This window comes from Symphalangus syndactylus, chromosome 15, assembly GCF_028878055.3.
Source record: "Symphalangus syndactylus isolate Jambi chromosome 15, NHGRI_mSymSyn1-v2.1_pri, whole genome shotgun sequence".
NCBI lineage: Eukaryota > Metazoa > Chordata > Mammalia > Primates > Hylobatidae > Symphalangus > Symphalangus syndactylus.
This window is the reverse complement of record NC_072437.2, coordinates 44179379-44206787: the sequence shown is the minus strand read 5'-3', so window position 1 is coordinate 44206787 and position 27409 is coordinate 44179379. Positions and strand designations below refer to the sequence as shown.

The 27409-nt window shown below is 34.5% G+C and overlaps 1 protein-coding gene across 22 annotated transcripts in view; it reads right to left on the bottom strand.

The window, feature by feature from the left end:
* The window catches only part of MYCBP2 (MYC binding protein 2), a 284800-nt gene that overhangs the window by 214149 nt on the left and 43242 nt on the right, over window positions 1-27409 (bottom strand). For all 22 annotated transcript variants that reach the window (XM_055244152.2, XM_055244162.2, XM_055244155.2 and 19 more), the window contains exons 4-14: window positions 22927-23080; window positions 17630-17826; window positions 14460-14702; window positions 14156-14227; window positions 12015-12111; window positions 8148-8221; window positions 7870-8008; window positions 6277-6353; window positions 5393-5597; window positions 4653-4817; window positions 1879-2037 (exon numbers count right to left, since the gene is read on the bottom strand). In XM_055244152.2, coding sequence (XP_055100127.2) covers window positions 1879-2037; window positions 4653-4817; window positions 5393-5597; window positions 6277-6353; window positions 7870-8008; window positions 8148-8221; window positions 12015-12111; window positions 14156-14227; window positions 14460-14702; window positions 17630-17826; window positions 22927-23080 — 1582 coding nt within the window. The remainder of the gene's footprint in view (window positions 1-1878; window positions 2038-4652; window positions 4818-5392; window positions 5598-6276; window positions 6354-7869; window positions 8009-8147; window positions 8222-12014; window positions 12112-14155; window positions 14228-14459; window positions 14703-17629; window positions 17827-22926; window positions 23081-27409) is intronic.

Here is a 27409-nt window from a genome sequence, read left to right as displayed (position 1 = left end):
TCTGACATCAAAGCCTCAAAACAGAAAAACCAGGTTTTGTTAATTTATACAGCATTAATCCTCAAAATTATTGGTACTTTAACCAAAGTTCAATGCTTAGTTCTAATAATATATATGTATGGTTTAATCTCTTGCCCAAAATCAGAAATTGGAGTGAAAGGTATAAACATAACGATAGCAGCTAGATATAAAAATCAAGGGCAAGAAGTAGACATGCTATTTAAAACCACAACAACAAAACAAGACCACAGCAAACAGGGCAATCAAAGGAGAGAGCCCTTTGTTCTCTTCAATGGCCTGAGGGTTGGAGCAAGGGATATTGTGAAGAAGGTGCATCTACAATTTAGTCTTTTCTTGGTAAAGTGTCAGATATTCATAAGGATCACTCTTAGTTGTCAAGAACAGGTTAAATTACAGGTAGCATGTGCTGTTAAATGGGAAGATAGTATTTGCCAGATAGATTGCTGCCAAAAATGGTTAAAATTTAAAACACGTGGTATAAAAGCAGCTAATAAAAAAGTGTTTGGAAAAGACTTTTCTGGAGTAATGTAGTCATCAAAGATGCTTAGTCAAAGAAGCGCTATTTTATGTAGAATTTAGAAGATGATTTGAGTAAGACAGCACATTTGCTCAAAAATAAAAAATCTAAAGTGTAGTTGTTTTTCCAGTGATATTTTATCAGTAAATATTATCAAATAAATAAGAAATTCAGTGGTTTTCCTAATTCACAAATATAAAGTCAAAGAGCCACTCAAATCCAATTAAAAAACGTGAAAAATTCTGAATAGACGTTTTTCAAAAGCAGACATACGAATGGCAAACAAGTATATGAAAAGGTGCTCAACATCATGGATCATCAGAGAAACGCAAATCAAAACTACACTGAGATATAATTTCTCCCCAGTTAACATGGCTTTTATCCAAAAGACAGGCAATAACAAATGTTGGAGAGGATGTGGAGAAAAGGGAACACTCGTACACTGTTAGTGAGAATGTAAATTTAGTACAGTCACTCTGGAGAGAACAGTATGGAGCTTCCCAAAAAACTGAAACTAGAACTCAATATGATCCAACAATCCCACTGCTAAGGATATACCCAAAAGAAAGGAAATTAGTACATCAACGAGATATCTGCACTCTCACGTTTATTGCAGCACTATTCACAATAGCCAAGATTTGGAAGCAACCTAAGTGTCCATCAACAGATGAATGCATAAAGAAAATGTGGTACATAAACACAATGTAGTACTACTTAACCATAAAAAAGACTGAGATCCTATCATTAGCAACAACAAAGATGTAACTGGAGGATATTATGTTAAGTGAAAGAAGCCAGGCACCGAAAGACAAACTTCACATGTTCTCACTCATTTGTGGGAGCTAAAAATTAAAACAATTGAACTCATGAAGATAGAGAGTACAATGCTGGTTACTACAGACTGTGAAGGGTAGTCGGGGAGAGTGGGTGGGAAATGGGATGGTTAGTTGGCACAAAAATATAATTAGATACAAGAGATCTACTATTTGATAGCACAACAGGGTGGCTACAGTTGGCGATAATTTGTTCTATACTTTAACAACTGACAGAGTATAACTGGAGTGCTCATAACACAAAGAAAGGATACATGCTTGAGATGATGGAGACCCCATTTACCCTGTGATTATTATTACACATTGTATGCCTGTATCAAAATAACTCATGTACCCCATACATATACCTACTATCTACCCATAAAAATTTTTTAAAAAATTTAAATAGGAACAAAAAGAAAAAGAAGAGCCACTCATTTTGAAAAGAACAAGACTTTTCACTATGTTGTTCTGAAAAACTAATGAAAAGACAACACAAATTTTAATATCTAAGAATTAAAGACCTACCTTTCCCACCTTGGTTCATGGCACCAGTGTCTCGTCCACACTGTCCTTTATTATTTACACCAAATGTCCACACCTCTCCATTCTTCATTAAAACACAAGTGTGAGCTTTGCCCATAGCTACCTGAGTTACAAAATGGCCCTTCAAATCAGTTACCAAACCTACAGGAAAGAAACAAATTTAGTAAAAACAACAAAAAGGCCCTTCTGAGCCTAGTAAAAGAACTACCTCAATGCAAAACCGTTTATTTCTGGGGCAAAATAACTCAACAAAATGAGAAATAAGTAGCCAAAAGACTGGCAGAGTATCACTGAATTAACTTTGTAACTTTGTAATGTAGCTTCAATGAATCCTAAAATATTATCATCCAGACTTGGGACATATCTTTACTGTAGCTTTCTCTCGAGCTTACTTCTCCTGAATGTTTCCTCCAAATGGTAACACCTCTCCACAGTACTCTCAAACTTTTCTAGTCTAAGCACAAAGGAGTCCATAAATAATTTATTTTACCTGCTTTGACCTGCCTCAGCAAAACAAAGTAAAATACTTTTCACAGTATATTGACATGAAATTGTTTACACAGAAACCAGTGAGACTTTCCAAAACAGTATCTTTCAATTCTTTTCAACCTACAATGCTTTCTTCCACAATCCAATAGTTACTTTCTAAACTTCACTTATTCATATATTACTTTCATTATACTTGTCATATCCAAGTGCCACTCATATTATCTATTTAATGTGTTTTGTATCAACTCTAAATTGATTGAAGCATCTTTAACCTTATCAGTAGTAATAACATTAACAATCGAAGATTATTATTTTTCCAATATACATTAAAATAAAAACATGTTTTCAAGTATTTGTTTTATTTAAATTACAAATAGTATCAATCTCATATTATGCTTTGGGAAAACTGTTCTACATTATTAGCTCAGATATCACTACCTTAAGATGGCCTTCACTTTCACCTTTCACTAGTTTAGGTCTTTTTGTTAATTATACCTCAAAAATTTCCACTTTTAATATTTAGCACAGTTGAAAAAGGTAAGTGTGTGTGTATATATAAAACAGTAGTTATTTATTATTATCAACAGTACTAGCTGACATGTTTTGAGACCTTACACGATGTGCTAAACATTTCTTAAGCTCCACCTCCTATAATCTTCATAACAACCACATGAAGCAGGTGCTATCATTATCTATTTTTTGCAGGTAGAAAAAAACAAAAAGAAAACTCTTAAACGTTTAGTAAACAGTTACCCAGTTAAAGGTTAAGTAAACTGTTACCCAATTAAAAGCGTTGGTGCCAAGGGCCATGCGCGGTGGCTCACACCTGTATTCCCAGCACTTTGGGAGGCTGAGGTGAGTGGATCACTTGAGGTCAGGAGTTTGAGACCAGCCTAGCCAACACAGTGAAACCTTGTCTCTACTAAAAATACAAAAAATACAAAAAATTAGCTGGGCGTTGTGGCACGTGCCTATAATCTCAGTTACTTGGGAGGCTGAGGTGGGACAATCGCTGGAACCCAGGAGGCAGAGGTTGCAGTAAGCTGAGATTGCGCCACTGCACTGCAGCCTGGGAGACACAGTGAGACTCCATCTCAAAAAAAAAAAAGTGTTGGTGCTAGGATCTCAGTCTATGTCCATAACCATTCAATACCAATTCCCCAATATTTAAGTTCTGTAATACCCAACTGTCTCTCAGATCCTCAAAAAGGCAGTATCCAGGTCTGTTAGGTCCATCAATCACTAATGTATCATCCATGCTCAATAAATATACGTTGAAGAAATATACAAGTTTCCATCAGCTCTACCCAGTGGATGTTAGCAAGCAACAATTATATTGAATATTATTTTTAAACTGTACAAGCGCCCACTCCCAAATTTTAATTTACTCTGATAGCTGCAGCCAACTGAGAATCTAAATATTACGACATTAAGCCAGTTCCCTTATCATCTGGGTACACCTCAACTTAATAATTAATTGCTATAAGTGTTCTACAGGTGTAATTTCCCCAGCATGGGACAATCACATAAATTTCTAATCATAAACTTCATTAATTATAGTTTCCTTTTTACAAAGAATATGTAAAGCTCCAAGGCTTTACATATTTATTGCACATAAAATCCTTCCAAGTGGGATTCTTCACTCATTGTATTCATTTCTAGCTGCTAGAAAGAAAATCTAGTAACCAAATATGACAAGTTTTTGAGATTAGCATTTATAAATATAAAACGATTTAGCTAGTTCTACCCCTCATATTCACTTCTTAAACTTTTGGTTTATCAGTCATCCAGGCACTAGAAAATAATTATTGAGACCCTACAATGTGCCAGACACTGTGCTAGGCACTGGGGATAGAATAGTAAATAAGACAGATCATCCCAGCCAAAGACCCTAATGGGGGAGATAAAATACTTCAACAATTATAAACTAGCTATGTCACGAAAATCACTTCTTCAGGATACTACCACTGTCCCAGGGACATGTCCCATAAGCACCTGAGTCTAGGGAAAACATCCACAGAAGTCACAGCTACAGCGAAGCTTCCCTTGCCAAGCTCTATGATTAGCTCTGCATGGAACTAGGGAAAGTGCTCCTAGTGACAAGACATGACAGAAAATTTCTCTTTCGAAATATTTCACATTTGGAAGGAAATATAAAAAATGTAGAGAAAGCATGCTACAAACATAAATTTTCTAGATATGTCTTTGTCATATATAACTAGTACTGAAACTTCTTTGCATAAAAGTAAAACTTTTTATTAACTTACTTGAACTATCAGAGTAAATGGCATCTTTTCCAAACATGTAGAGTTCTCCATCTTTAGAAATAACAGAACTACTTCCATTATTGCAGGCTGTATACACCACAGTCTTTCCTTCCATCTTAATTATCTTTTTAGGTTTATAAGGTTTGGATTGCCGTCTGCTCTTAGCTTTAAAAAAGAAATTAGATTAAATCAAGACCTTTATGTACAAATAATAATAATAATGGTTTGTATATAAAGCTCAAAAAAAATGTATTATTTTCATTTATGACACTGTTTATTTTCACAAAGGCCTGGGCTTCCCAACATGTCACTTAAAATTAGTGAACCTGCTAGCCTCATCTGGTCAATTAATATTTATGCTATCATTGCTAGATCCTCATTCCCTGAAGTACATTCAAATTCTCAGTGAGTAATATTAGTTTTCTACCAAACTCCTGGAGGGCCCAATCTCCAAATTAGCTATTGCATTATTAATACCATTCCACTAACACATATCTAAAATCTCCTTTTTTTCCCAAGTTGTAATTCACATGTATTCTTGTTAGATCCTGGAAAGTAAAATAAGTTCCTCATTCATTCAACATATATTTATTAAGCAGTTACATCAAGTCAATGACATATATATTAACTTGGTGAGGTTAGTATTATTGAAATTGATAAATTTTATGTTAATAAAGTTTTATTTTTACTAAAATAAAGCATTTATTTTTACTAAATGCATAGTTGATCACTCAACTTACTTGATTCTCCATCTTCTCCTTTACTAGCAGATCCTGTAAAGAATATGCTCCCATCTTCTGCAACTAAAAGGGCGTGAGAGCCATCGTGTCCAACTGAGAAGTGTACTATCTTTGGAGATTTTGTAATTGGTAGCTCAACCCATTTTCCTGCTGGAGGACCACCTTGTTTGATTCCAAGACTCTGGTATTTGCCAGTGTAATATATCTTATGTATTAAAAAAAAAAAGGAATTATGGTACTTTTTGGGAAATAGTGCATCAGGTTTCACATGAGGAAAAAAAAGGACATCAATATTTTATTGAAAAACAAAATTCACATAAAAACAAACTCTTTTTTACACTATTCAACTTCTGGGAGTTGAGCAAGAAATACACATATTTTGCCAAGAAGACACAGTTCATAATAGCTTTTTCATATCTTTTATCCATTAAGTTTCCTGTCTTCTATAGGCACAATTCACAGCACCCTAAAATAATTACAATAGTAACATCAAAGATAACAGATCACCATAACGGACATAATAATAATAAAGAAGTTTGAAATATTTTGAGAATTACCAAAATGTGACACAGAGACACAAAGTGAGCACATGCTGTTAGAAAAATGATGCCAACAGACTTGCTCAACTCAGGGTTGTCACAAACCTTCAACTTGTAAAAAGAGCAATTATTTGTGAACTGCAACAAAACTAAGCACAATAAAATGAGGCATGCCTGTACTGCTCCCGACATGAATAAAATTTTATCTTATAAAAGATAATTTTAAATCAAAATTTAAAAGATGATTCTTCTTAAACATGCAAACTATATAAACTAATCAACAGATTGTACTTTAATCTCTTAAATCAGAGAATGCTCATTTTTAATCCAAAGAGAATAATTTACCTTGCCATTTGCTGTTTTCATTAGCGCAAACTCTCGTCCTGCACCAAGAATTGCTGACTCCTCATCAAATCCTGTACCTGAAATACAACGAGACTAATAAATACTATTGCATTTCTAATATGAAGAATTCTAAATACAACATGTACTATTTTAAGTGATTGCAATGTCAATTCAAAATAACTAAAAAAGGATGACAAAATGTCACGTGCTCAAATTTTTAAAAATATTAACCATAGGTATGTATTCCAAGGAAAGATAAAGTTATCATAATCTGTTTCTCTTGTTCCAAACCAGTACCAAATTAATTTTTTAAATATACAACAAAAAATTTTAAAAATTCAATGTCAGCAACATTCCTTGAATTAATGTATAAATGCCCAAAGTTTTATTGAGCATTTATTAGGTACCAGGCATTATACAATCCACAAAATTTATCTCATTTGATTCTCACAACTATACCACTTGGTTTACAAATAAGCATATATAAAAGTTGGAGAGGTTAGTCCAGACACAGAGTCATTCGAGCTTGGAACAATGCCATGCAGATATTTGAATTAAAGTATTTCAGATTCTCTGCCTATGTCTTTTTCTACAGAAGAACATCTTATATAGCTACTCCATAAATTCAAATATATATATATATGTAAACATGCATATACATACACAGATCCTTACGCATATTTTCAAATTGTAAAACTATGAGTAATTGTAGCTTTACATATGGTACATTTTATGATTTTGTCCAGCTATACAAACTACTAATTAGTTTATGGGCTTTAAAAATTTTAAATCTGTAATTTCAATTCGAGATTTTTCTAGGGAAGAATTATAAAAATACATAATTAGAATACAGAAAGTAAAGCACTAATGCCAAGTTCATTAAATGTAATGAGATAAGTCAAAAAAGGTGGATCTTGCAAAGAACCCTACAAGTTATGGAAGGTCAGTATTAAACTGGAGTGGCATGGCAAGCCAAAACTAAAACTCTCAGGAGAACTCATGATCCTAATTACTTTTACAACATTACAAAAGTAAATAATCTAAGCCCAAGAAATACTCTGTGGTTATCTGTATTTCTCTATCCAAATGAAAGATTACTGATCCGTGTGTAAGGCCAATTATCATTTTCACAATCTATGAGATCATTCTATAGTTACCTTGAAAATCTGTTCAAGTAAAAACTTTAAAAATTTCAACGAGAGAACTATGTATATTGTTGTAATAACATTTACAACATAAGTTTTCAAATTTTTACATAGCTGAATAATGATGCAGCATATAAACTAATGACATTCACCAATATCCATCCATAATTCTCATTAAATTTTATTTTGTTTTGCTCTATTCAAAACTAAAATGAGAAATTATTAGTCAATTCCTTAGAATGGTCTTCAAATATCATACTTTGTTTAAAGACTGTGTTTCCTAGTTATTTATTCATATTAATTCAAAATTATCCTTTATATTCATAGTAACAGACACAAAATAGCTGCTACAATATAAGCTGAACTGGTGAAAACAGAATGTTCATTTTTAAGAGTATGAAAAATTGAAAATTAAAATATGGGGAAAACACTTAATTCGCTATCTTACTTATAATATGCAAGTCCTTTTCCAGATCGAATAGTGAGATACCACAGGCATGTAGGCATTTTCTAGCCAGTTTAAGTTGCAATTCTTGCTGTAGAACAGGTTCAGTGCTTGTGGCAAATATTCTGACAACAAAGCCATCCTAAGAAAAATAAAACATCCACAGCATTACGTTACATAAAGAGGTCATTCAAGGCTCTACAGTCTATCTAATAAAAGCTAAATAATTTAAGGAAAAGGAATTCCATTTACACTAGTTACTTAAGATTCAGGATACTTACATCTCTTGAAGCAGCTATCTGATTAATATATTCTCCATCAGTGAATAAAATATTTTGACCTTCAGTGTGGCAATCTGTGCAAAAGGAAGAAAAAGTATTTATATTACAATACAAGCAAACACTTCGCAAAATGAATTTACTCCTCTGTTGAAGTCAAAATGAGAGTTCTCCACGAAATAAAGATAAACTCAAAAGCAGACTGTGCTTTTTAATAAAGAATTATAAATTAGCAGAGACTAATTCAACTAATCATACTTATTACATTTTTGCTTATATTTATAAATCTTCCATAACCAAGGACTTGAGATCCCACCTAATTTCAAAATGAATTAGTATTAGATATAGTCTGATAGTAAACATGCACCACGATGAACAAACTATAATGTTGGTTACAATCATTTCAATACAATCACATGCAATGGAGGCAACACTCTACTCTCAGACATACATCACAGTCATTAGTGTCACAGAAAAATACAGACCTAAAGCTTCTGTATTTGACATCTATTGTGTCCAACTACAGATATCCCTTGCTTTGTAAAATGGATATTCAAAACCAGTTGTACATTTCCCACTTAGAAATTCAATGTTTATTCACAGCATTTTTAGCATTCAGTGTGCTCTAAACTTTTTCAATGTTTGTCCAACACAGAGCAGACAAATATATGCTTATGTTTTTATTTTTATCTCAAAGCAGTCATGTATCTTGGCTAGAATACTGTATTTCATCAATACTGCATGTATCTCCATAGAATAGTACACCATATACTTTGATCAAAATAATGCACAAGCTTAATTGTAACAAGGGATATCAGCATTACAGAAGGACCACAGGAACACGTGTTAGTGATTGCTACTAAATAACACAAAGCTACAAGCAAAATCAACATCAAGTATAAATTCTATCCTTTTGGAAAAACAAATTTTCAGCAAGCAAGTTAAAAGCACACACACACACATACTTCCCAAAATAATGGCAGAGAACTAGGATGAATCTCTCCATTAATCACAATACAAAAACAAAAAATAACATTTCATTTCTAGTTGCACCTGAATCAACAAAACATAAAATTCTGATTTTGGAATGCAGTAACGGAGCCCACCCGAATAAGCGGGATTATTCTTTATCTTTGCCCAGGAGCTTCATACTAGCATACTTCCTTATCATAAATATGCAAAACACAGGCAGACCCTTACCAAATAGAGAATTCAGGGATCACAAACTGGAAATAGAAACTGGGAGACAAGGCCCACTGGTAGCCCAAGAGACTTGGTAATCAAAGAGAGGAGAAATCAAAAGAAAGAGTTCCTAGTCCACTGTATAGAACACAAAGAGGCGCAAGAAAGATGCTTCTCAAGCTCTAAGCAGTAAGATTTTAAACTAAAAAGCAAAGAAGAAAAACTCATTATAATTTCAGATAAACGCAGGGGTGAGGAGTGAAGCGGCGCAAGAAGAGTAGCAAAAAGCCTCATGAACTGAGGCCACCTGTCACCAGACATGGAGAGAAAATGACATAAAGATACAATCTGTAAGATAAGCCGGGGCTTAAAGAATAAAATGACAATTATCAGAGAAAAAAGTATGTTTTAAGTTCATCAAAACTAGGTTGAAATACTTTTTAAATAAACTATACTGTAAGACAAGCTGGAACATGAAGCTCAAGGAATTACCTGATTTATGTCAACTTGAAACATGGTATTCATTACCATCTATAAACCTGACAATTTACTTCTGCTCCTTGATTGGAAGGCTACAGAGCAGAGCTATTCCTACCCAGGAAAAACAAAAAGTGCTATTTGATGAAAATTCAGTCCAGGTCAAAGAAACGAGAAAATTACAAAAGGCTTCTTCAGGCTTGAGGGAGGAGTTTTCTGCCACATGATTTCAAGATTTTCTCTTTATCCTTTCTTTATCCATCATGTAATATTTTAAGCTTGTATCTTCAGGAATATATCAAGCAACATCTGCCAGTTCTGAAGACAAATACGGGACTATCTTCCTGAAGTTTGGTTCATTCTTCACCACTAATACAGCACACACTTATGAAACACAGAAAGCCACGCTTGTATTGTTCAAAGTTGCATTTCACAAGTTAAACAAAGCAACGAGATTTAAACTGAATAAAGACATTAACGAGTAATTTTTTTTTTATCAAGGCAGAATAAAACAGCTGTAGGCAGATATTTTCAAATTGTCTTATCAATCAGTCTCTATTAAATGTGCAGGGTTTCTCAGAAGTAAATCCTTGATATTAGTACCCATGTATTATAGCGGAGGGGATGTGTCAATTTAGAATTTTTCTTCTAAGTCATTATCCTAAAATGACTGGCACAAAGACAGCACGACAGGAATGCTCATTACAGTATAATTTATATAGCAAAACCCTGGAAGGCTTTCATTCTCAAACATTAATCAATGGAATATATTTTGTAACATTTAAGTGACATTGTAGAAGACTACTTCATGACCTAGAAATATTTTCAGAATATTAAGTGAAAGAGATAGATTAAAAAAGCAATATGTAGCATATGATCACACTTTTTTACAAGTATGGACATATACACAAAGGAAAAATACAAGAAGGATATTTACCAATATGTTCATAGTGTTTATATATGGGAAGTGGGATTATAATTATTTCAATTCATTCTTTTTTGTTCGTACGATTTTTATACAACAAACATCATTACTTTTAATATATGTATAAATATGTGGGGGGACTGTGCATGTTATTAAAAGTATTTTTTAACATTATTGTCATTATTATTATGACCAAAGACATGGTCCAGGACTTGTAATGAAAAAAAAAAAAAACCCTTAGACATATCTGAAAATAGATGGTTATTTTCAAAATGATTTTATTAAGTCATCCGCTTTCCAAAGCTGCTCTATTTCTGAAATGGACATGAAATGTCATATTTACTTCAACATAGTGTCATGTACACTAATACGTATCTATGTATAGGTAGTAAGGTTCAAATAAATGTTTGATGAAGTTATTAAGATTATATTTAAAAATTAACATGCAGCCCAGGAGCAATTATTCTTCTCAATGCCCTCTTCAGAAGTAGCTCTCACTTTCAGATGGTCAAGTGCTTACAAGTAATATTGCTACTATGAAATTATTGACAGACACATTAGACATTCAAGATTTTAATATAAACAGCTTCAGAAAGTATCAACATTATAAACAAATTCAAAGATCTTACAATAAAGAATATGCATTTTTCCAGCATTCGACAAAATTTGAGACCTACTGCCTGATAATTTAGCAGTGATTTAAGTGAATATATAAAAGCCTCAAAATTAAAGCAAAATAAATTGTGTCCAAAGACCTTTATCAAAGTATTATTAAGAAGCATAAGAAGCATAAATAATGAAATTTAAAAAAAAATTCCTGACCCACCCTAAATTCTCTGTCTCTGAAACCCCTTTAACATAAAAAATAAATAAATAAAATAGAAAAAAATAAGGAGGAAAACCCAACTGCACTGTTGTTAAAGTAAAAATAAACAGAAGGTTCTTTATACTGAGCCACATGAGAGCCAGAGTTCTGATTTTTATTAAAAGCAACATAGTTACATCACCCCACTAATTCAGCAGTGGTAGGTGAGGTCAGAGATTAGGCCATAGATGGCCAAGTTTGAAAACAACTATTAAAACTTGTTATACTATATTTCTATGTCTATTGTTTTGATATGTATTAACTTTATGTAGACTATAAAATGCTTTGTATGTCAAGATTTTTAAAACCCTTTTATAAGCAAGCACTATCCCTTGCTAATCATTCTTTATGTGTCTAAATAGCCTAACACACACATTTCTTAAAATTGCTTATGGAGAAAAAATGACTACTTGAAACATACCTGGTAACATCACAGTACCATCTTGCTCCAGTGTTTCAGGGCTTATCCTTATGGCTGTCATGCTGTGGTTATTCACATCTCTATATAATAAATAACCCTGATAACAGCAAAAAATTTTCCTGTTAAAATATTTATTACTAATTCAGCAGAAACAGCAGCCATACAGCTCCATATTACAGGTTTTTGAGGTACAATAATACATCAATATTGATGTCTAAAAGATATTAATGATTAAAAATATAAGAACATTCCTCTCAATTAGAGGAAAAGTCATACATTATTGAAAATTGATTTAACATATTCCCAGAAACATAATTAGGTATACTAAACAGGACAGTACAGGTACAAACATTTTGTTCCAAATGACCATATCACTTGCCAAGTAAATAATATGAATGATCACTGTTACTTTAACAAATACTTTAAGAAAAATAACAAGTATTGAGTTTGCTATTTGAAAATGAATAGCATAGTGGTTTCAGAAGGTGTGGTATGCCACTGAACACACTGCTATAATAATATATTTTCCACGGCATTATTTCTTAGATAAAACACAGTAGAGTGGCAAATAAAAATTTGATGAGATATTTTAAACAAAGTTCAACTTTTAAGAGACAATTACTGAGAAACTAATTTGTTATCTAAAATTTAATTTCAGGCTGGGGGCGGTGGCTCACGCCTGTAATCCCAGCACTTTGGGAGGCTGATCACCTGGGGTTAAGAGTTCGAGACAAGCTTGGCCGGCATGGTTAAACCTGTCTCTACTAAAAATACAAAAATTAGCTGGGCGTGGTGGTGGGCACCTGTAATCCCAGCTACTCAGGAGGCTGAGGCAGGAGAATTGCCTGAACCTGGGAGGCGGAGGTTGCAGTGAGCTGAGATCACGCCACTGCATTCCAGCCTCAGTGACAAGAGCTAAACTACATCTCCAAAAAAAAAAAAAAAATTAATTTCAAATTCTCCCCAATAGTTGATAGAGTAGAATTATTCTTCATGCAACAATAATAACTTCCATAGTTTTCAAAAAACTTTCAAATATCTTTTATCATTTGATCCTGACGACAAATCTCATGAGCTCCGCAAGGCAGGCAATGCAGGGAAATCTTTATTCTCTATCCTTATACAAAGGAACTTGGGCTTCACTGTTCAGGTAGGTACTGTATGGAAAAAAATATTTCTAGTCCCTCTTGTGCATCCCTCATTTGCTTTTCTCCATAAGAGGAGGAGTAATGTATCTATCTGGCTGCTGACCTTGTAAAAGGCTAACACCTATCTGGCTATGTTGGTCAGGGGATAAGATCACAGCATTAAGAAAGACACACCAGCCCAGGGCTTTTCTCTCTTGTGATTCTTTGCATATTCTCCATGCAGGTAGCTGTCTAGTGAGCAGGCCAAACACTGTTTCCTAGAAAGTACTGAATCTAGACTAAAATGAAAGAGTCTGTGGTAAGAAACCCTAATTTGGCCTCAGGACACGTATACATTTCCAATTTAAACGTGCTAATGAGGCTGGGTGGGGTGGCTCAGGCCTGTAATCCCAGCACTTTGGGAGGCCCAGGCGGGTGGTTCACTTGAGGTCAGGGGTTCGAGACCAGCCTGGCCAAAATGGCAAAACCCTGTCTCTACTAAAAATACAAAAAAATTAGCTAGGCATGGTGGCATGGGCCTTCTCAGGAAGCTGAGGCACAAGAATCACTTGAACTCAGAAGGCAGAGGTTGCAGTGAGCCGAGACTGTGCCACTCCACTCTAACCTGGGTGACACAGTGAGATTCTGTCTCAAAAAGAAAAAAAATGTGCTAATGATAAAGGTGGTCTTCAGTTCTTATCTAGAGACTCACTTAAACAAGAACTCTAAAGAAGGTATGTTTAATCCCATATTAAAGCTAAATAACAGAGGACCCAATAAGTTAACTGAGTTATCCAGTCATATAGCTAGTAAGAAGCAGGGCCAGAACTAAAATTGAACCTCTTATGAGTTCTGAGCCAGTGTTCTTTACACTACACTATTCAGTTGTTATGGCCATATTAGTAAAAATACATCACTTCTGTTTAAATAGAAGTGATATTATTGATTAAACAAGGAAAAATCACATGTTTTAAAAGATAAGAAAATTTTGGTTTATTGTGGATAGTCTCTTACCTGAGCATACCCTAACCAAGACTTTTTTTCTTTTCTGTTTCTAATACGGGATGTAGAATTGTATATATGGCCCTGTAAAAATAACAAACGTTAGTCTATCAGTGGTTTCATAATTAATAATCAATGAAAAATAATACAAATGGGTGAATGACATTTCATGCGTGTATTTCACTTATGGTTTTCAAATAAATAGTATTACACTCAAATTAGATCATATTCTAGAAATGAAACCAGAAACACACAGAACACAATTCATTATGGTTATAACTCTGTATAATTAAAGAACTGTAAGGAATCACATTACCCTAACTGTTCCACTGTATCCAGAGCCTATTTTATATAATCCATCCTTGCATAACAGATAAAGAAAAAATCCATCATTCTGAAGTAGACATTGGTCATCTTCATCAACAGATATTTCTTTTAATGGCCACTTGTGCATTAAAGCTGCTTTCTTAATGCCATTACTAAACCAGTCCTGAATTTGAATTTTTCCCACCAAAACTGCTTGTACACTTCTCTGTAGCGAATTTAGAATTGTTGGCACCTAGTCAAAAGAGAAGAAAAATAATGAAAAAACATTTTTAAATGTTACAAACACGGAACAAAGATACTTTGGTAATATATCATCATTTATAAGACAATAAATTGTTCAGAATGGTATTTCACATGCCAGCAAAAAGTACCAACTAAAAGTTCATCTATAAGAAGCAAATCTCAAGCAAGGTAGACTTCCTTACTCTTAGGATTCCATGTCATTCACCAGTTCTGTAAAATCTTAGACATTATATCAAGTACTCTATCTCCACAAATCTATTATTGCCTTGTGGAACTCAGATTGTATTACACTAGATTTTGTCATTCTCGATCCATGTTTCTTATTTTATCTTCCATATTTCTCTCCTTGTCTCTCTGTTGCATTCTAGATAATTTCTTCCTCTTTATCTTTCAGTTCACCATTTCCATCTTCAATCATATTATACAATAGTTAACCCATTTTAAGTTTCTAATTGTAATTATTTGGTTTTTCATTTCTAGGAGTTCAATTTGTTTTTTTTCCTAATGTCTGACTACTTTTTATATTCTCACTCCTTAATCATACTTTTGATATTTTCTTTTATTACTTTAACCATACTTTATATATTCATACACATACACATTCTATATCAAATAATTTCAATATCTAAGGATTTGGCAGGATTGATTCTACCATATTTGTTTCTGCTAATTCTCAATAATGGTGCCTTTTTTCATGTGCTTTTTTTGTTAATTTGTTTCTGAGCTCAAATGCAATAAATAGTGTTTTATTTGCAGAAAGCCTTTGAAGTCAAGAGTTCGACCCTCCAGAAAGGATTTCAGTCTCTTTCAATACAGCATCTTGCAGTACTACCATGTTTACCCTGCTTTAAACTCTCTGTTAAGCTCTATGAAATGGACAAGTAATATGCATTTGGGTGCCAAAACAAATCTGAGATAATGAAGAGTTACACATACTCATATGGTTTGGTTGTGTTCCCACTCAAATCTCATCTTGAATTCCCACGTGTTGTGGAAGGTACCCAGTGGGAGGTAATTGGATCATGGGGGCAAGTCTTTCCTGTGCTGTTCTCATGATATCGAATAAGCCTCATGAGATCTGATGGTTTTATAAAGAGGAATTTCCCTGAACAAGCTCTCTTTGCCTGCTGCCATCCATGTAAGACACGACTTGCTCCTCTTTGCCTTCCACCATGACTGTGAGGTTTCTCCAGCCATGTGGAACCATAAATTCATTAAAGCTCTTTCTTTTGTAAATTGCCCAGTCTTGGGTACATCTCTATCAGCAGCGTGAAAACGGACTTAATGCACACATTCTCAGGGAAAGCTATTCTCCCTCTACCAACAGTCAGGCCATGAGAGTTTTGGGAAATGAAGTTGGTAGATAAAAGGCCAAATCATGAAGAGCACTGTAAGCCATGTTAAGGTAATGGGCTTTAATATGGTGTTTCAGCTAGAGTTGGGGATGTAGTGATGTGGCAGGTCTGTAGAGAACTGCAGCTATTGATTCAGAGGATCAAGTAGTTTGTGTTGTCTAGTGATTGAGCATAATATTGGAGACAGATAAGCCCTCGAGTCCTGTCTCTGTTATTTGCCAGCTCTCTATGCTGTGGCTACACTATTTGACAGCTCTCTATGCTATAGCTATACTAAATTTCTTTCAGCTTTCAAATATTTCACTCTTATTCTCACCTCCATGCCTTAGCATGTGGATACCTAGAACATTCTCTTTCTATACCACCAACACCAAAAATTTCTCCTGGCTAATTTCAACTCATTGTTTAGATCTCACCTCATATCCTCCGGGAGGCTTTCCATGAACGTAGTTCATATACTCCTGCTATGAGCTCTAATGGCATTCCTAAGTCTCTATATAAAAGCAAATCATACCAAAATTCATAAGCTCATATGTTGGTGGTCACTATCCTATTAAAATCTGGTATATGGTATCTGAATGTGTTATTTTATTACAATTTTTAAAATATTTGCATATTTTAAACATATATTTAAATTAAATATTTGCCAAACCCTGAAAGCACGTCTACAGAACCCAGCCTGAAAACCACTGTATTAAAGCAACTTCAAAATAATTAAGGACCATAAAAAGGGACAAAAGGATTCCAAGCAAGGCAGAAAGGAAGAAAAGAGCAGAAATCTAGAGTAAGGGAACGGGTCTTGTTTGACCAGGAAAGTTCAAGATCACTGAATAAGACAGAAAATAACCAATATACTCCTTTTGCTATCTTTGGTCTGCTAATAACAGGATTGAGGCATCCCTTCCACCTGCTCTGGGGTTGCCCAAGAGGCCAGAGAAGAGTAGACAGTCAGGTCTTAAAATCGTAACTTCTTTCTCAATTTCCAGAGCCTTCCCAAATAATTAAGTCAAGTTTGCCTATAAGGATTATTTTTCCCACCACTAAAATGGTGACGAGCTTGTTTGTTCCACAACTGAATATTAAAAGCCTAAAATGTTTTATACATAGCTGAAGTAACTCAGAAACGAATCAATTCATAAAAAAACATAATCAACCGATCAAAAATATATCAGATTGATACCATATCTTTTTCTTTCAATAGAGAAAAGATATTTAAAACTATGAATGAATTCCATACTAAAAAAACTCAGGGAAAGATGGGAAGAGGGGAGAACGCAGAGAGCAAGACAACAGCAAGGAAAGAGAAGGCTATGGTGTTAAGGCAAAGACCAGCTTAAAGATTTAAGAGGTCTGGCCAAAATTCATTTTATTATATTTAAAGCTTCAGAGTTAAACATACACATCACTTAATTGAAATACTGTAGATTATTTATGTATCAATCTTGGACAGATCAAGCTACTGTAATGAGTGAGAAAAAGCAGAATTCCTATTGACAGAAATTGAGATGAAACTGTAACTTGTCATCTTATAAATTTCTAAGCAGATATAAATATGAAATACCTGAATAGTTTGGCAAGCATGGCTTCCATTGTTGGTGAGGATAGCAGAGATGGCCTGAAGTGTCCTTCCTGTTTCTCCCCAAGAAGCCACCAGACTAAAGAGGCAAGCACAGGAAAGTGCTGTTAAGGACTGTCCTGTGCTGTCATTCATCCCAGTACTTCGAACAGTGATTTCCAAAAGAAGCTGGAAGAGAGACTCTGTGGATAAAATAGAATTCAATTATATTCATCCAACATACAGAACATTATATGCGTATATTTATTTATTTTACTTTGTCTCATTATAAACAAAATTTAAGGAATCTAGAACAATTACTTTGCATTAGTCTCTTTCTAGTTACTCTCTTCCCCAAAAGTTAAAATATTTATGTAACAAGGGTCTTAAAGAACACTCAGTTGAACTCCTTATTTTTCTTAGTAAAAAAAGGAAATCAAAGGTCTTTTAAAACAAGCTTGCCTAGAGGCATTCACATATTCAAGAAACTCATCCTATCAAGTAATAGACTACTCGTCATACTTATTTTACCTTTTAGATTAGGAGGCTTCTTAAAATGTTAAGTGTCCAGGAAATTATGTATATATTTTCAAAGTAATAGAAACACAAAACATATGCAATAATGTGCTTTAATATAAAATCGCCTATATCATTAATGTAATAGCAATTCACACTTAGGATGTAATTCATTTATACCCTAGAAAAACCTCCAAGTCAATAGGACAGATATTCTCCTCCTTTAATAATGAAATTGAGATATGGGGTAGTCAAAAGATTTTTCCTAAATCATAAAGTCATTTAGTGGTGAAGATAAAACACACACACACACAAATGTTTTACAAGCAGCAGAGGTCTCCACACAAAATTCCCTGAACACCTCCATCCAAGATTCAATCAACAGACATCTGGGGATTTCTTCCATAGAAGGGAGATTTGAAAATCCTTATAGAGTGAATAATCAGATGGACAGGGAAAAAGAGAGTTAGAAAAAGAAAAACTGAGAAAGATGAAGAGAGAAAGGGAAGGGAGAGAGGGAGGAGAACAAGAGAAAGAAGAGTAATGTACTGCAGTTCTCTAAAAACTAAAATGCCACCTGTGGGTTATCTGGTAACTCACAGAAACCCAGGCAGCCCCTACCAATCCCTCATCTTCCATAGCTAATCCCAAATTAAGTCCTGTTTATTTTACTTCCTAATGGATAACTCCACTTTTCCCTATCTCATCATCATCTTTCCAATCCATGCTATCATCACCTCTTTGACTAAAAAGCGTTAAGAAATTATCTCTTACCATTCGCTTTTGCCCCAATAGCCAGGGAGAATTTCAAACCAAAAATCTAATTGTCTACTTAAAATCCTTTCACTCCTTTGTTAATTTCTTCCTCCCTTCTGTCTTCCTTCTTTTCTTTCTCCCTTCCTCTCTTCACTTGTCTGTACACATCCTATACTTTCATTTTTTTCCATTTATCCTTTCCTCTACCTTTTCCTCCAGCTGTCCTTCCTTCCCTCCATCCTTTCATCTATCCTTGTTTGTCCATATTTCCATCTACCCATCCTTCCTACAATTATTATCCTTCAGCAAGTACATCTGTTGATTATTCAGCAAATATATACTGAACTCTCACACATTAGCAACTATTCTACATTAGGGTATTGGCAAACATGACAAAGAATGTCTCTACCCTTTCAAAAAGGTTAAGAATCCAGGGAAAGAAAACAGTCACTAATTTAAACAAATAATTTAAGAAAATAAGGCTATTTAAAAAACAATATTCTTAATGTAATGAAACAGAGAATGACTTTCCATTCCTCCTAGCCCACTAATGAAATTCTTTAACATGGCACGTAAAGCTCCGCATGTCCCTGCCTCCTTCCTCAGCTATCACAAGACTGTTCCCTTCACTCTCCACATTCTAGCCATATTGCTCTTCTTTTCATTCATTCTCCTTTCTGTCTCAGAGCCTTACTACATGCTGTTATTTCTGCCTGGAGCACTTATAATCTAATTCACTCCCTCCTATTCACCCTCTAAATCTCATATGTCACATCTTCAGCGAGCCTGTTAAAGACTCTCAGAAGGAGCTAGGTGCAGCAGTGTGTACCTATAGTCACAGCTACTTGGGAGGTGGAGGCAGGAGGATCACTTGAGTCCAGGGTTTGAGTCTACCCTGGCCAATATAGTGAGATCCTGTCCCTAAAGATAAATAAATAAAAATTTTTTAAGTTAAAAAAGGAATCTTGGCCAGGCACAGTGGCTCATGCCTGTAATCCTAGCACCTTGGGAGGCCGAGGTGGGCAAATCACCTGAGGTCAGGAGTTTGAGACCAGCCTGGCCAACATAGTGAAACCCTGTCTCTACTAAAAATACAAAAATTAGCCAGGCATCGTGGCACACGCCTGTAGTCCAAGCTACTCAGGAAGCTGAGGCAGGAGAATAGCTTGAACCCGGTAGGTGGAAGTTGCAGTGAGCCAAGATTGCACCACTGCATTCTAGCCTGGGCAACAGAGCGAGACTCCGTCTCAAAAAACAAAAAAGGACTCTCAGAACTCCTTCTACTTTCCTCCATATGATTTATCCACATTTGTAATTACACACATATCCAACTCTCTGATGCTAAGTTCCATAATAACAGCAATGGTATCACACATTCTTAGCACATAACAAAGGGGGTGCTATTACATTTCAGTGAATACTTGAGAATATAATCTAATTGAACAGAATATATGGATATAAGGAAATATATTTTTAAATAGATAATTTAAAAATCAAAATCTATCTGCAAAGAGAAGAAGCTTGGTGTATACGAATCATCAAGATATTCCACAGTAAGAGTTATATAAATATACACATATTTTCATGAATAACACGAAAACAACTGAATGGGAAAAAAAGGATAACCAATAAGATTGTGATATTAGATTAAAAAAACAAGAAGAGGCAAGTTTCAACAGAAATTTAGTATAAAAGAACCAAATCAGTGCTTTTATCTTTGAGCTAATTTAACAAAATAGAAAATATGAAATGATAATAAATCCCTTACATAGAAAAATAAGCCAAAGCAGTGACGAGATCAGCAGTAAACACTGAAAGGATGGAAGACAGACGAAAGGCAGTACAGCAGAATTTGAAACTTTTAACAAGAAAATAAAAATGAACAGATTAATAAGGTGAAAGGTTTCTGGGTTTTGTGGGAATTTTTTGGGGTTGTTTTTGGTAGAGATGAGGTCTCATTCTGTCACCCAGCTAGAGTGCAGTGCAGTGGCATGATCACAGCCCACTGTAGCCTCAGACTCCTGAGCTTGAGCGGTCCTCCCACATTAGCCTCTTGAGTAGCACTCATTGCCATGCCCAGTTTTTTTTTTTTTTTTGTAGAGATAGGGGTCTTAAGTTGCCCAGACTGGTCCCAAACTCCCAGCCTTAAGCTGTCCTCCTGCCTCAGCCTCCCAAAGTGCTGGGATTACAGGCATAAGCCACCACACCCAGCCAATAATGTGAAAGTTTTGATGGAAGATAATAAGACTAAAGTACACATTATATTTCAAAGCTAGTATTAAGAACAAGTTCTAGTTTTAAAAGAATAAAGGAAAGAAAGTGTGTACAGAACGGATACAAAGGAAAGTATATAACAACTGACATGAGACATGAGAATGGTAGAAGACTTAGGAGGAAAGAAATAACATGTTCAAAGTAGGAAATATGACATACAAGTCTTAGTGGGTATTTCAACATTCCAATTATTTGCTAACTAACAAACCAAAGCCAAGAAAACCCAGCAAAATATTGTTAAATAAAATAAATCAAATCTTCAGTAAAATGCTGTCAAGCCAAGCAGCACTTCACAATATTAATATGATCACTGGTGCTATCATAACAATAACCAACACGGTGCTTGCTTGTCAACATGACAGCTTCTATTTGGTAATAGCTTTTAATAACTGTGTATGTGAGGGGGGTAGTTTTAAAAAATCCTCAGCTTGTTTTAATGACCAGCATCCTCCCTCCCATTAAAACAAACAAACAAACACACAAAAGTCAAACACAAAAACTGAATCACCGCATGCAACCAAAAAAAGAAAAATCTGACATGTAGTTAGGTTCATGCAATTTGGTTTTCACAGGTGGGTCCTACAAAATCTAAATAGCCAAGTAGAAAAAAAAGGACCAAGCTTTAGTCTAAACCAGCAGTGTAGTCCCCAAACCAGCAACTGTATCACCAAGAAACTTTTTCCAAATACAAACTCTTGGGCCCCACCCCAAGTCTATGGAATCAGAAACACCATAGGGAAACCCCCGATAACTCTGATACATGCTAATGCGAATTGAGAACCACATAATGAGAACCACAGCTCTAGTACTTCTGAGAATTTTCCTATAATACTAGAAGGATCTAGAAAACTTTAGATAGTTTAAAGACCCATAGTTAGCATCGGAGAAAAAAAGCAATTAACCAGTTAAAAATTATGCTTCCATCTATATTTCTGTTCCTTAATACCTTTTAAGTAAAAGCTCCTATCTTATTTAAAGGATTACATGTTGAGCCTAGGTCACTGATATGAAAGGCAAGAATCGGAACATACTTTAAGAAAAGCGAACACTTTATTTACTTAATGAAAGTTGCTAAGTCAGAAGTTTAATCCATAACACAAATAGATTTTTACTTATGATGAATACAAAAAAAAAGTCCCCTCAATTTATAAACTAATTGTACTGTTTGGGTTTGTGGCATTTATTTCCTTTTCCCCTGTTTTTTAAAACTATTGAGAGCAACAAGTTAGAGAAAGTGAATGTTAGCTGTTTTGGCCAAAAGTTTAATAAGAACGATTTCAGTTAATAGTGACCTTAAGGTGTGAGGATTATTTCTGGATTCCAGGGATTTATGTTTTGTTTGCCCCCCGCTTCATCACACTAATTGAGAAATGTGTGTGCACGAACTTCAACTCTTAAACCATAACTTCAGTGGAACACAGAAAAAAATACTCTAAAACTTATACCCCTGCTGTTTCCGTACCACAGTTAAATAATGACTGCATTATAGGCTATTGTGTGTGCTTCATAAGAAAAGCTCTTCACTTTTTAAAAACTGCAAATTGACAATTTATAATTGTATAAATTTACGGGGTATAAAGTGATGTTATGATTCATGAATAAAATGTGGACTAATTAACATCTATCACCTCAAGTACTTAACATTTTCTGTAGTGAGAACTTTAGAAATATTCTCTTAACAATTTTGAAGTGTACAATACTGTATTATTAATTATATTCACTTTTAAATGCTTCACTGAATGAGCCTTGGCTCTTACCTAGGACCTCGGGTGGCTCAGACTGGAGGCCTTCTGGCTGCTGGCCCTGCAGCACGTTGAGCAGGGCTTGGAGACTCCTGAGACACAGGGATGGATGAGAAAATCGTGTCTCCTTGATCAATTCAAAAACTTCACAAAGGCCAACCTCAATAATCTATTTGAAAGGAAAAAATATATATACTTTATGACATGTAAGCTAGTAACACTTTCTAAGCAGTTTAGTTGGTACAAGTTACTTCCACAGCAAATGATAATGTAAATGTATAATGGAGCCGTAATAAAACATCATGAAAATGCCTTATAACAATGAACTAGAGACTAGATTGCATTCACTAGGAAGAAATAAACTGTATTAATTTGAAAAGTTCATTTGATTGTACTTAAGGAAAACTCAGTACTCTTTTTGTCAAAAGTCATGTTAATTGTTACCTATAACCAGAAATAAAGTCAACACAGCACATATAGTAAAAAGATTTTATAAGGAGCTTTTCATCTTAGCCTTTTCTATAATGGTACAATCACTATATTATTATTTATAGCTGGTATCCCTTCTTGTAGGATGATCACAAAACAATTTAAAACTGCTTAGCTAAAAATACCACTGGTATTTTTCCTTTAATTATCTTACTATTCCTCATCAGGTGCAAGAAAAATCAGACTCCATATCCAGCAAAAGAAATAAATCTGTTACTAAAGATTGAGAGAGCAAATTGCAATGAATGAGTTTAAGGATATACCTTCATAAGACTGATAAAAGACAAATTCCATTTCTCAGGCAATGTCAACATTCTGAGAACCAGTTCAGGAAGTATTAAGTAAATTGTTTGGAGAAGTAACAGAAAAATTAAAATAAGACTAATTAGTAGAAACTCCCAAAACCATTAATTCTATTGAACACAACAGGGGAAGAATATTCTCTCTGCTGATATTTTTGCATTAATTCATATATTACATAAATATCTCCTAAGCACTCATATTTTGCAAACTCACTTTAGGAAATATGAAGGTATACTAGACCCTGTCCTCTAAGAGTTTATAATCTAATAGGGTAAATTAGTCATGCTATATAATTCATACTCAGTACAGATCTCTGTTACAGCATTTATTACATTATAGTGTAACTATTTTTGTTTTCATTTTCCCAACCATGTTGGGATCTTCCAATAAACAAGGAACATGTTTAAAACAGCTTGTATATCTTCCAATATACAAGGAACATGTCTTAAACGGCTTAATACCTTCCATGCCTAGCCAATTACCTAGCATATGGTAGGCACACATTAAATATTTGTTTAATTTATTCACTAAATTGTTTGCTAAAAACCACTGCATCTCAGAAATACATTTTCTAAACCAGAGGCAAATCGGCTGAAGGTAAGTCAATTGTAGTTCTGATTAACATTTACAAGTTTTCTGGAAACAACAGATATAGCTGGGAAGTCAAATAACTAGGAAGACTGTCTTTAGAGAAGTTATCTAAAATGCTAACAGACTTGATTATAGCTAATATTACAGTAGAGCCTGCATAGAGTTTCAATTGATTAAACACATTAAGTGAGTAAACTTTCACATTTGATATAGTTTCTTTTCCTGGAATGGACTAGAAAATAAAAACATGCTGTCCAAGATTTCTATCTGCTTATGTACTTACAGGAAAGAGAAATATGAAGTCAAAGATCTCCAGAGAACAAAATATGGGGCTCTATTCTCAAGCCAATGGAAGACTACTATATTCTGTCATTCTTTCAGATTGCTTACTCTGCTACCAACCATGATTTTTCATAAATCCAAGAGGATTCTTCACAGATGACATTTTTGGCTAAGGTTCATTTAGTATAGATACAGTTTCCTACAGTGACAAAGGAATTATTGAACCTTGCCAGAAACAGTAAGACTGCCTAATGAACAGGTTCTTGATCTCTCCGGTAAGTTTAAGGTGTGAATGGCAATAGTTAGTGAAAACACATATTTCTCCCTCCTTCAGTATCAGGAAGGAAGAGTGTAAGGAGAAAAAATATAGTCCTGCCAATATAGTATTATTTCATTTGTGTGTAAAAAACATATTTTAATGTGTACATAGAAAAAATGACAAAAGAAATACAAATGTTTATATTGGGGTATATTTTGATTAATGGTATTTCAAATATTACTTCTGATTTTTAATACCTCTTTAGTAAAACGTTCTGATTTTTCAAATTATCTACAATAAATATGTACAATTAGCAAAATAAATAAATAAATGTGATATTTAAGAAAAATAATTATAACAATAAAAGAACACAAGAAGCTTCAATACTTTCAATAACAAACTATAACTAATTACCCAACACATGCTTTCGCACTTCTCTTCATAAAACAGTCTTTTGTAAATTTACTGAATTTTACCTTTACTGCTGCTCTCAAATAATTAAATTTTGAAGGTTATCTATCATATTTGAAAGATAAAGAAACACGAAGCCCAAATAATTACCTGATATGGCCAGTCTAATATGCTGGGAAAGTGAGATAAAAATACATTTGGCCAAAGAAAAATGATATATAATGAGTCTTTCAAGGTTTTATTTTGCCCTTCTCAAATCATGTATTTCCAAATGTGACTTTATTATTTCATGAATAAGTGTGATCATAAAAGTTTAGTTACATCACATTTGGATTTAATAATTAACTCTTTACCCTTAAAAATTGTATCTTGTTCAGTTAAAAAGTCCTAAAATCACTTCGATACTTTTATATTTGAAAAAGCTCAAAAGGAAATCAAAATTATATTTACATATTACCATAGAGTGAAGTATACTGTCTTTTAAAATTGTTTGTATAAAGCAAATATTTGGTACAGAGATAACATCTATAAATAATAAAAAATTTAAAAATCTAGAGACAGAGAAAAAAGGTGGGGGAAGAGGCAGCAGCAGGAGAGGAGGAGAAGGCTAAGGTGGAGAATTCTGAATGTGAGGCCGGGTGCGGTGGCTCACGCCTGTAATCCCAGCACTTTGGGAGGCCGAGGTGGGTGGATCATCTGAGGTCAGGAGTTGCAAACTAGCCTGACCAACATGGTGAAACCCTATCTCTACTAAAAATACAAAATTAGCCAGGCATGGTGGCACATGCCTGTAATCCCAGCTACTTGGGAGGCTGAGGCAGGAGAATCACTTGAACCCAGGAGGTGGAGGCTGCAGTGAGCCAAGATTGCACCACTGCACTTCAGCTTGGGCAAGCAGAGTGAAACTCCATCTTGAAAAAAAAAAAAAAGAAAGTATGAGTGTGAAGTTTCTGAGTTCCTTGCCTAACAAATTTATCTATGACTACTACCATCTTCTCACACCCAGAGGAAGAGAACTTTTCAAAACTTTTCAACTTTTCAAAGCTATTTTTTCAAACAATATTCTTGATCCCACCCCCCGCCATCTCTCATAGAAATTTGTTTCAACTTGTGCCTACACGGTGATAACTCCCAAATCTATTTTTCCAGCTGGCACTTATCTTTTGAACTTCAGCCCTACATATCACACACTGGACACTTCACATTTACCTCAGAATCAGCATGTGCAGAACTAAACCTGATCATCATTTCAGCCAAGCACTGTTCCTCATCCAGTTTTCCCTCTTTCAGTAAAGGGCCTCACCACACAAAACCTTTAAGAATATCTTTAGATTCTGCCTTCTTTTTCAGTCTTTATAGCCAATTTATTACTAATTCCTGTCAATTCTGCTTAACATTTCTTATATTCAAAACACTGTCACTACCATAATTCCAACCCTCATTAACACTCTCTAGACAACTGCAATAATTGCCTAAATGGTTCCTCTGTCTCCAATCTCACTCACCACCCTGTAGTTATGGATATGCCTTACTAACTGGAGTACAAAGTTACTTACTAACTGAAGTACAGTTACTGCAGTGTTAGTAAGGCATATCCATAACTACAGGGTGGTGAGTCTGATACAATCATGCAAGTCTGATGATATTCTTTTGCTTAAAATCTTCAATATTTACTAATCACGAGACAACATCTGAATCAATTACATGGCACATAAGGCCCTTCATGATTTAGCTTCCTGCTCTCTCTCTCTTGCTCTATCTCAGTCATTGTTGAGTCCTTTCTCTAACGCGTTCCACTATATCTAGCACTCCCTATCAATCCTTAAGGCACTAGAGAATATTTATTGACCTGGCTCTTATCCCTACAAGACAGTGCTTTCTTGAGGGCAGGAACTATGTCTCATCCTTTCGTTCTCAGGACCTAATACAATGCTGGCTACAAATTCAAAAAGAATATACTGAATTAAGAAAGAAATGATCCTAGGTTAAGTCTAAATCTTTTAATAATGTGGCATGACTAGCTTCAAATGGGTTCAGATGGGAAATATGAATTCTAAGTGTTACTGTTTAAAAATTATGCACCAGGCACAGTGACTCATGCCTGTAATCCCAGTACTTTGGGAGGCTGAGACGGTCAGATTGCTTGAGCTCAGGAGCTCGAGA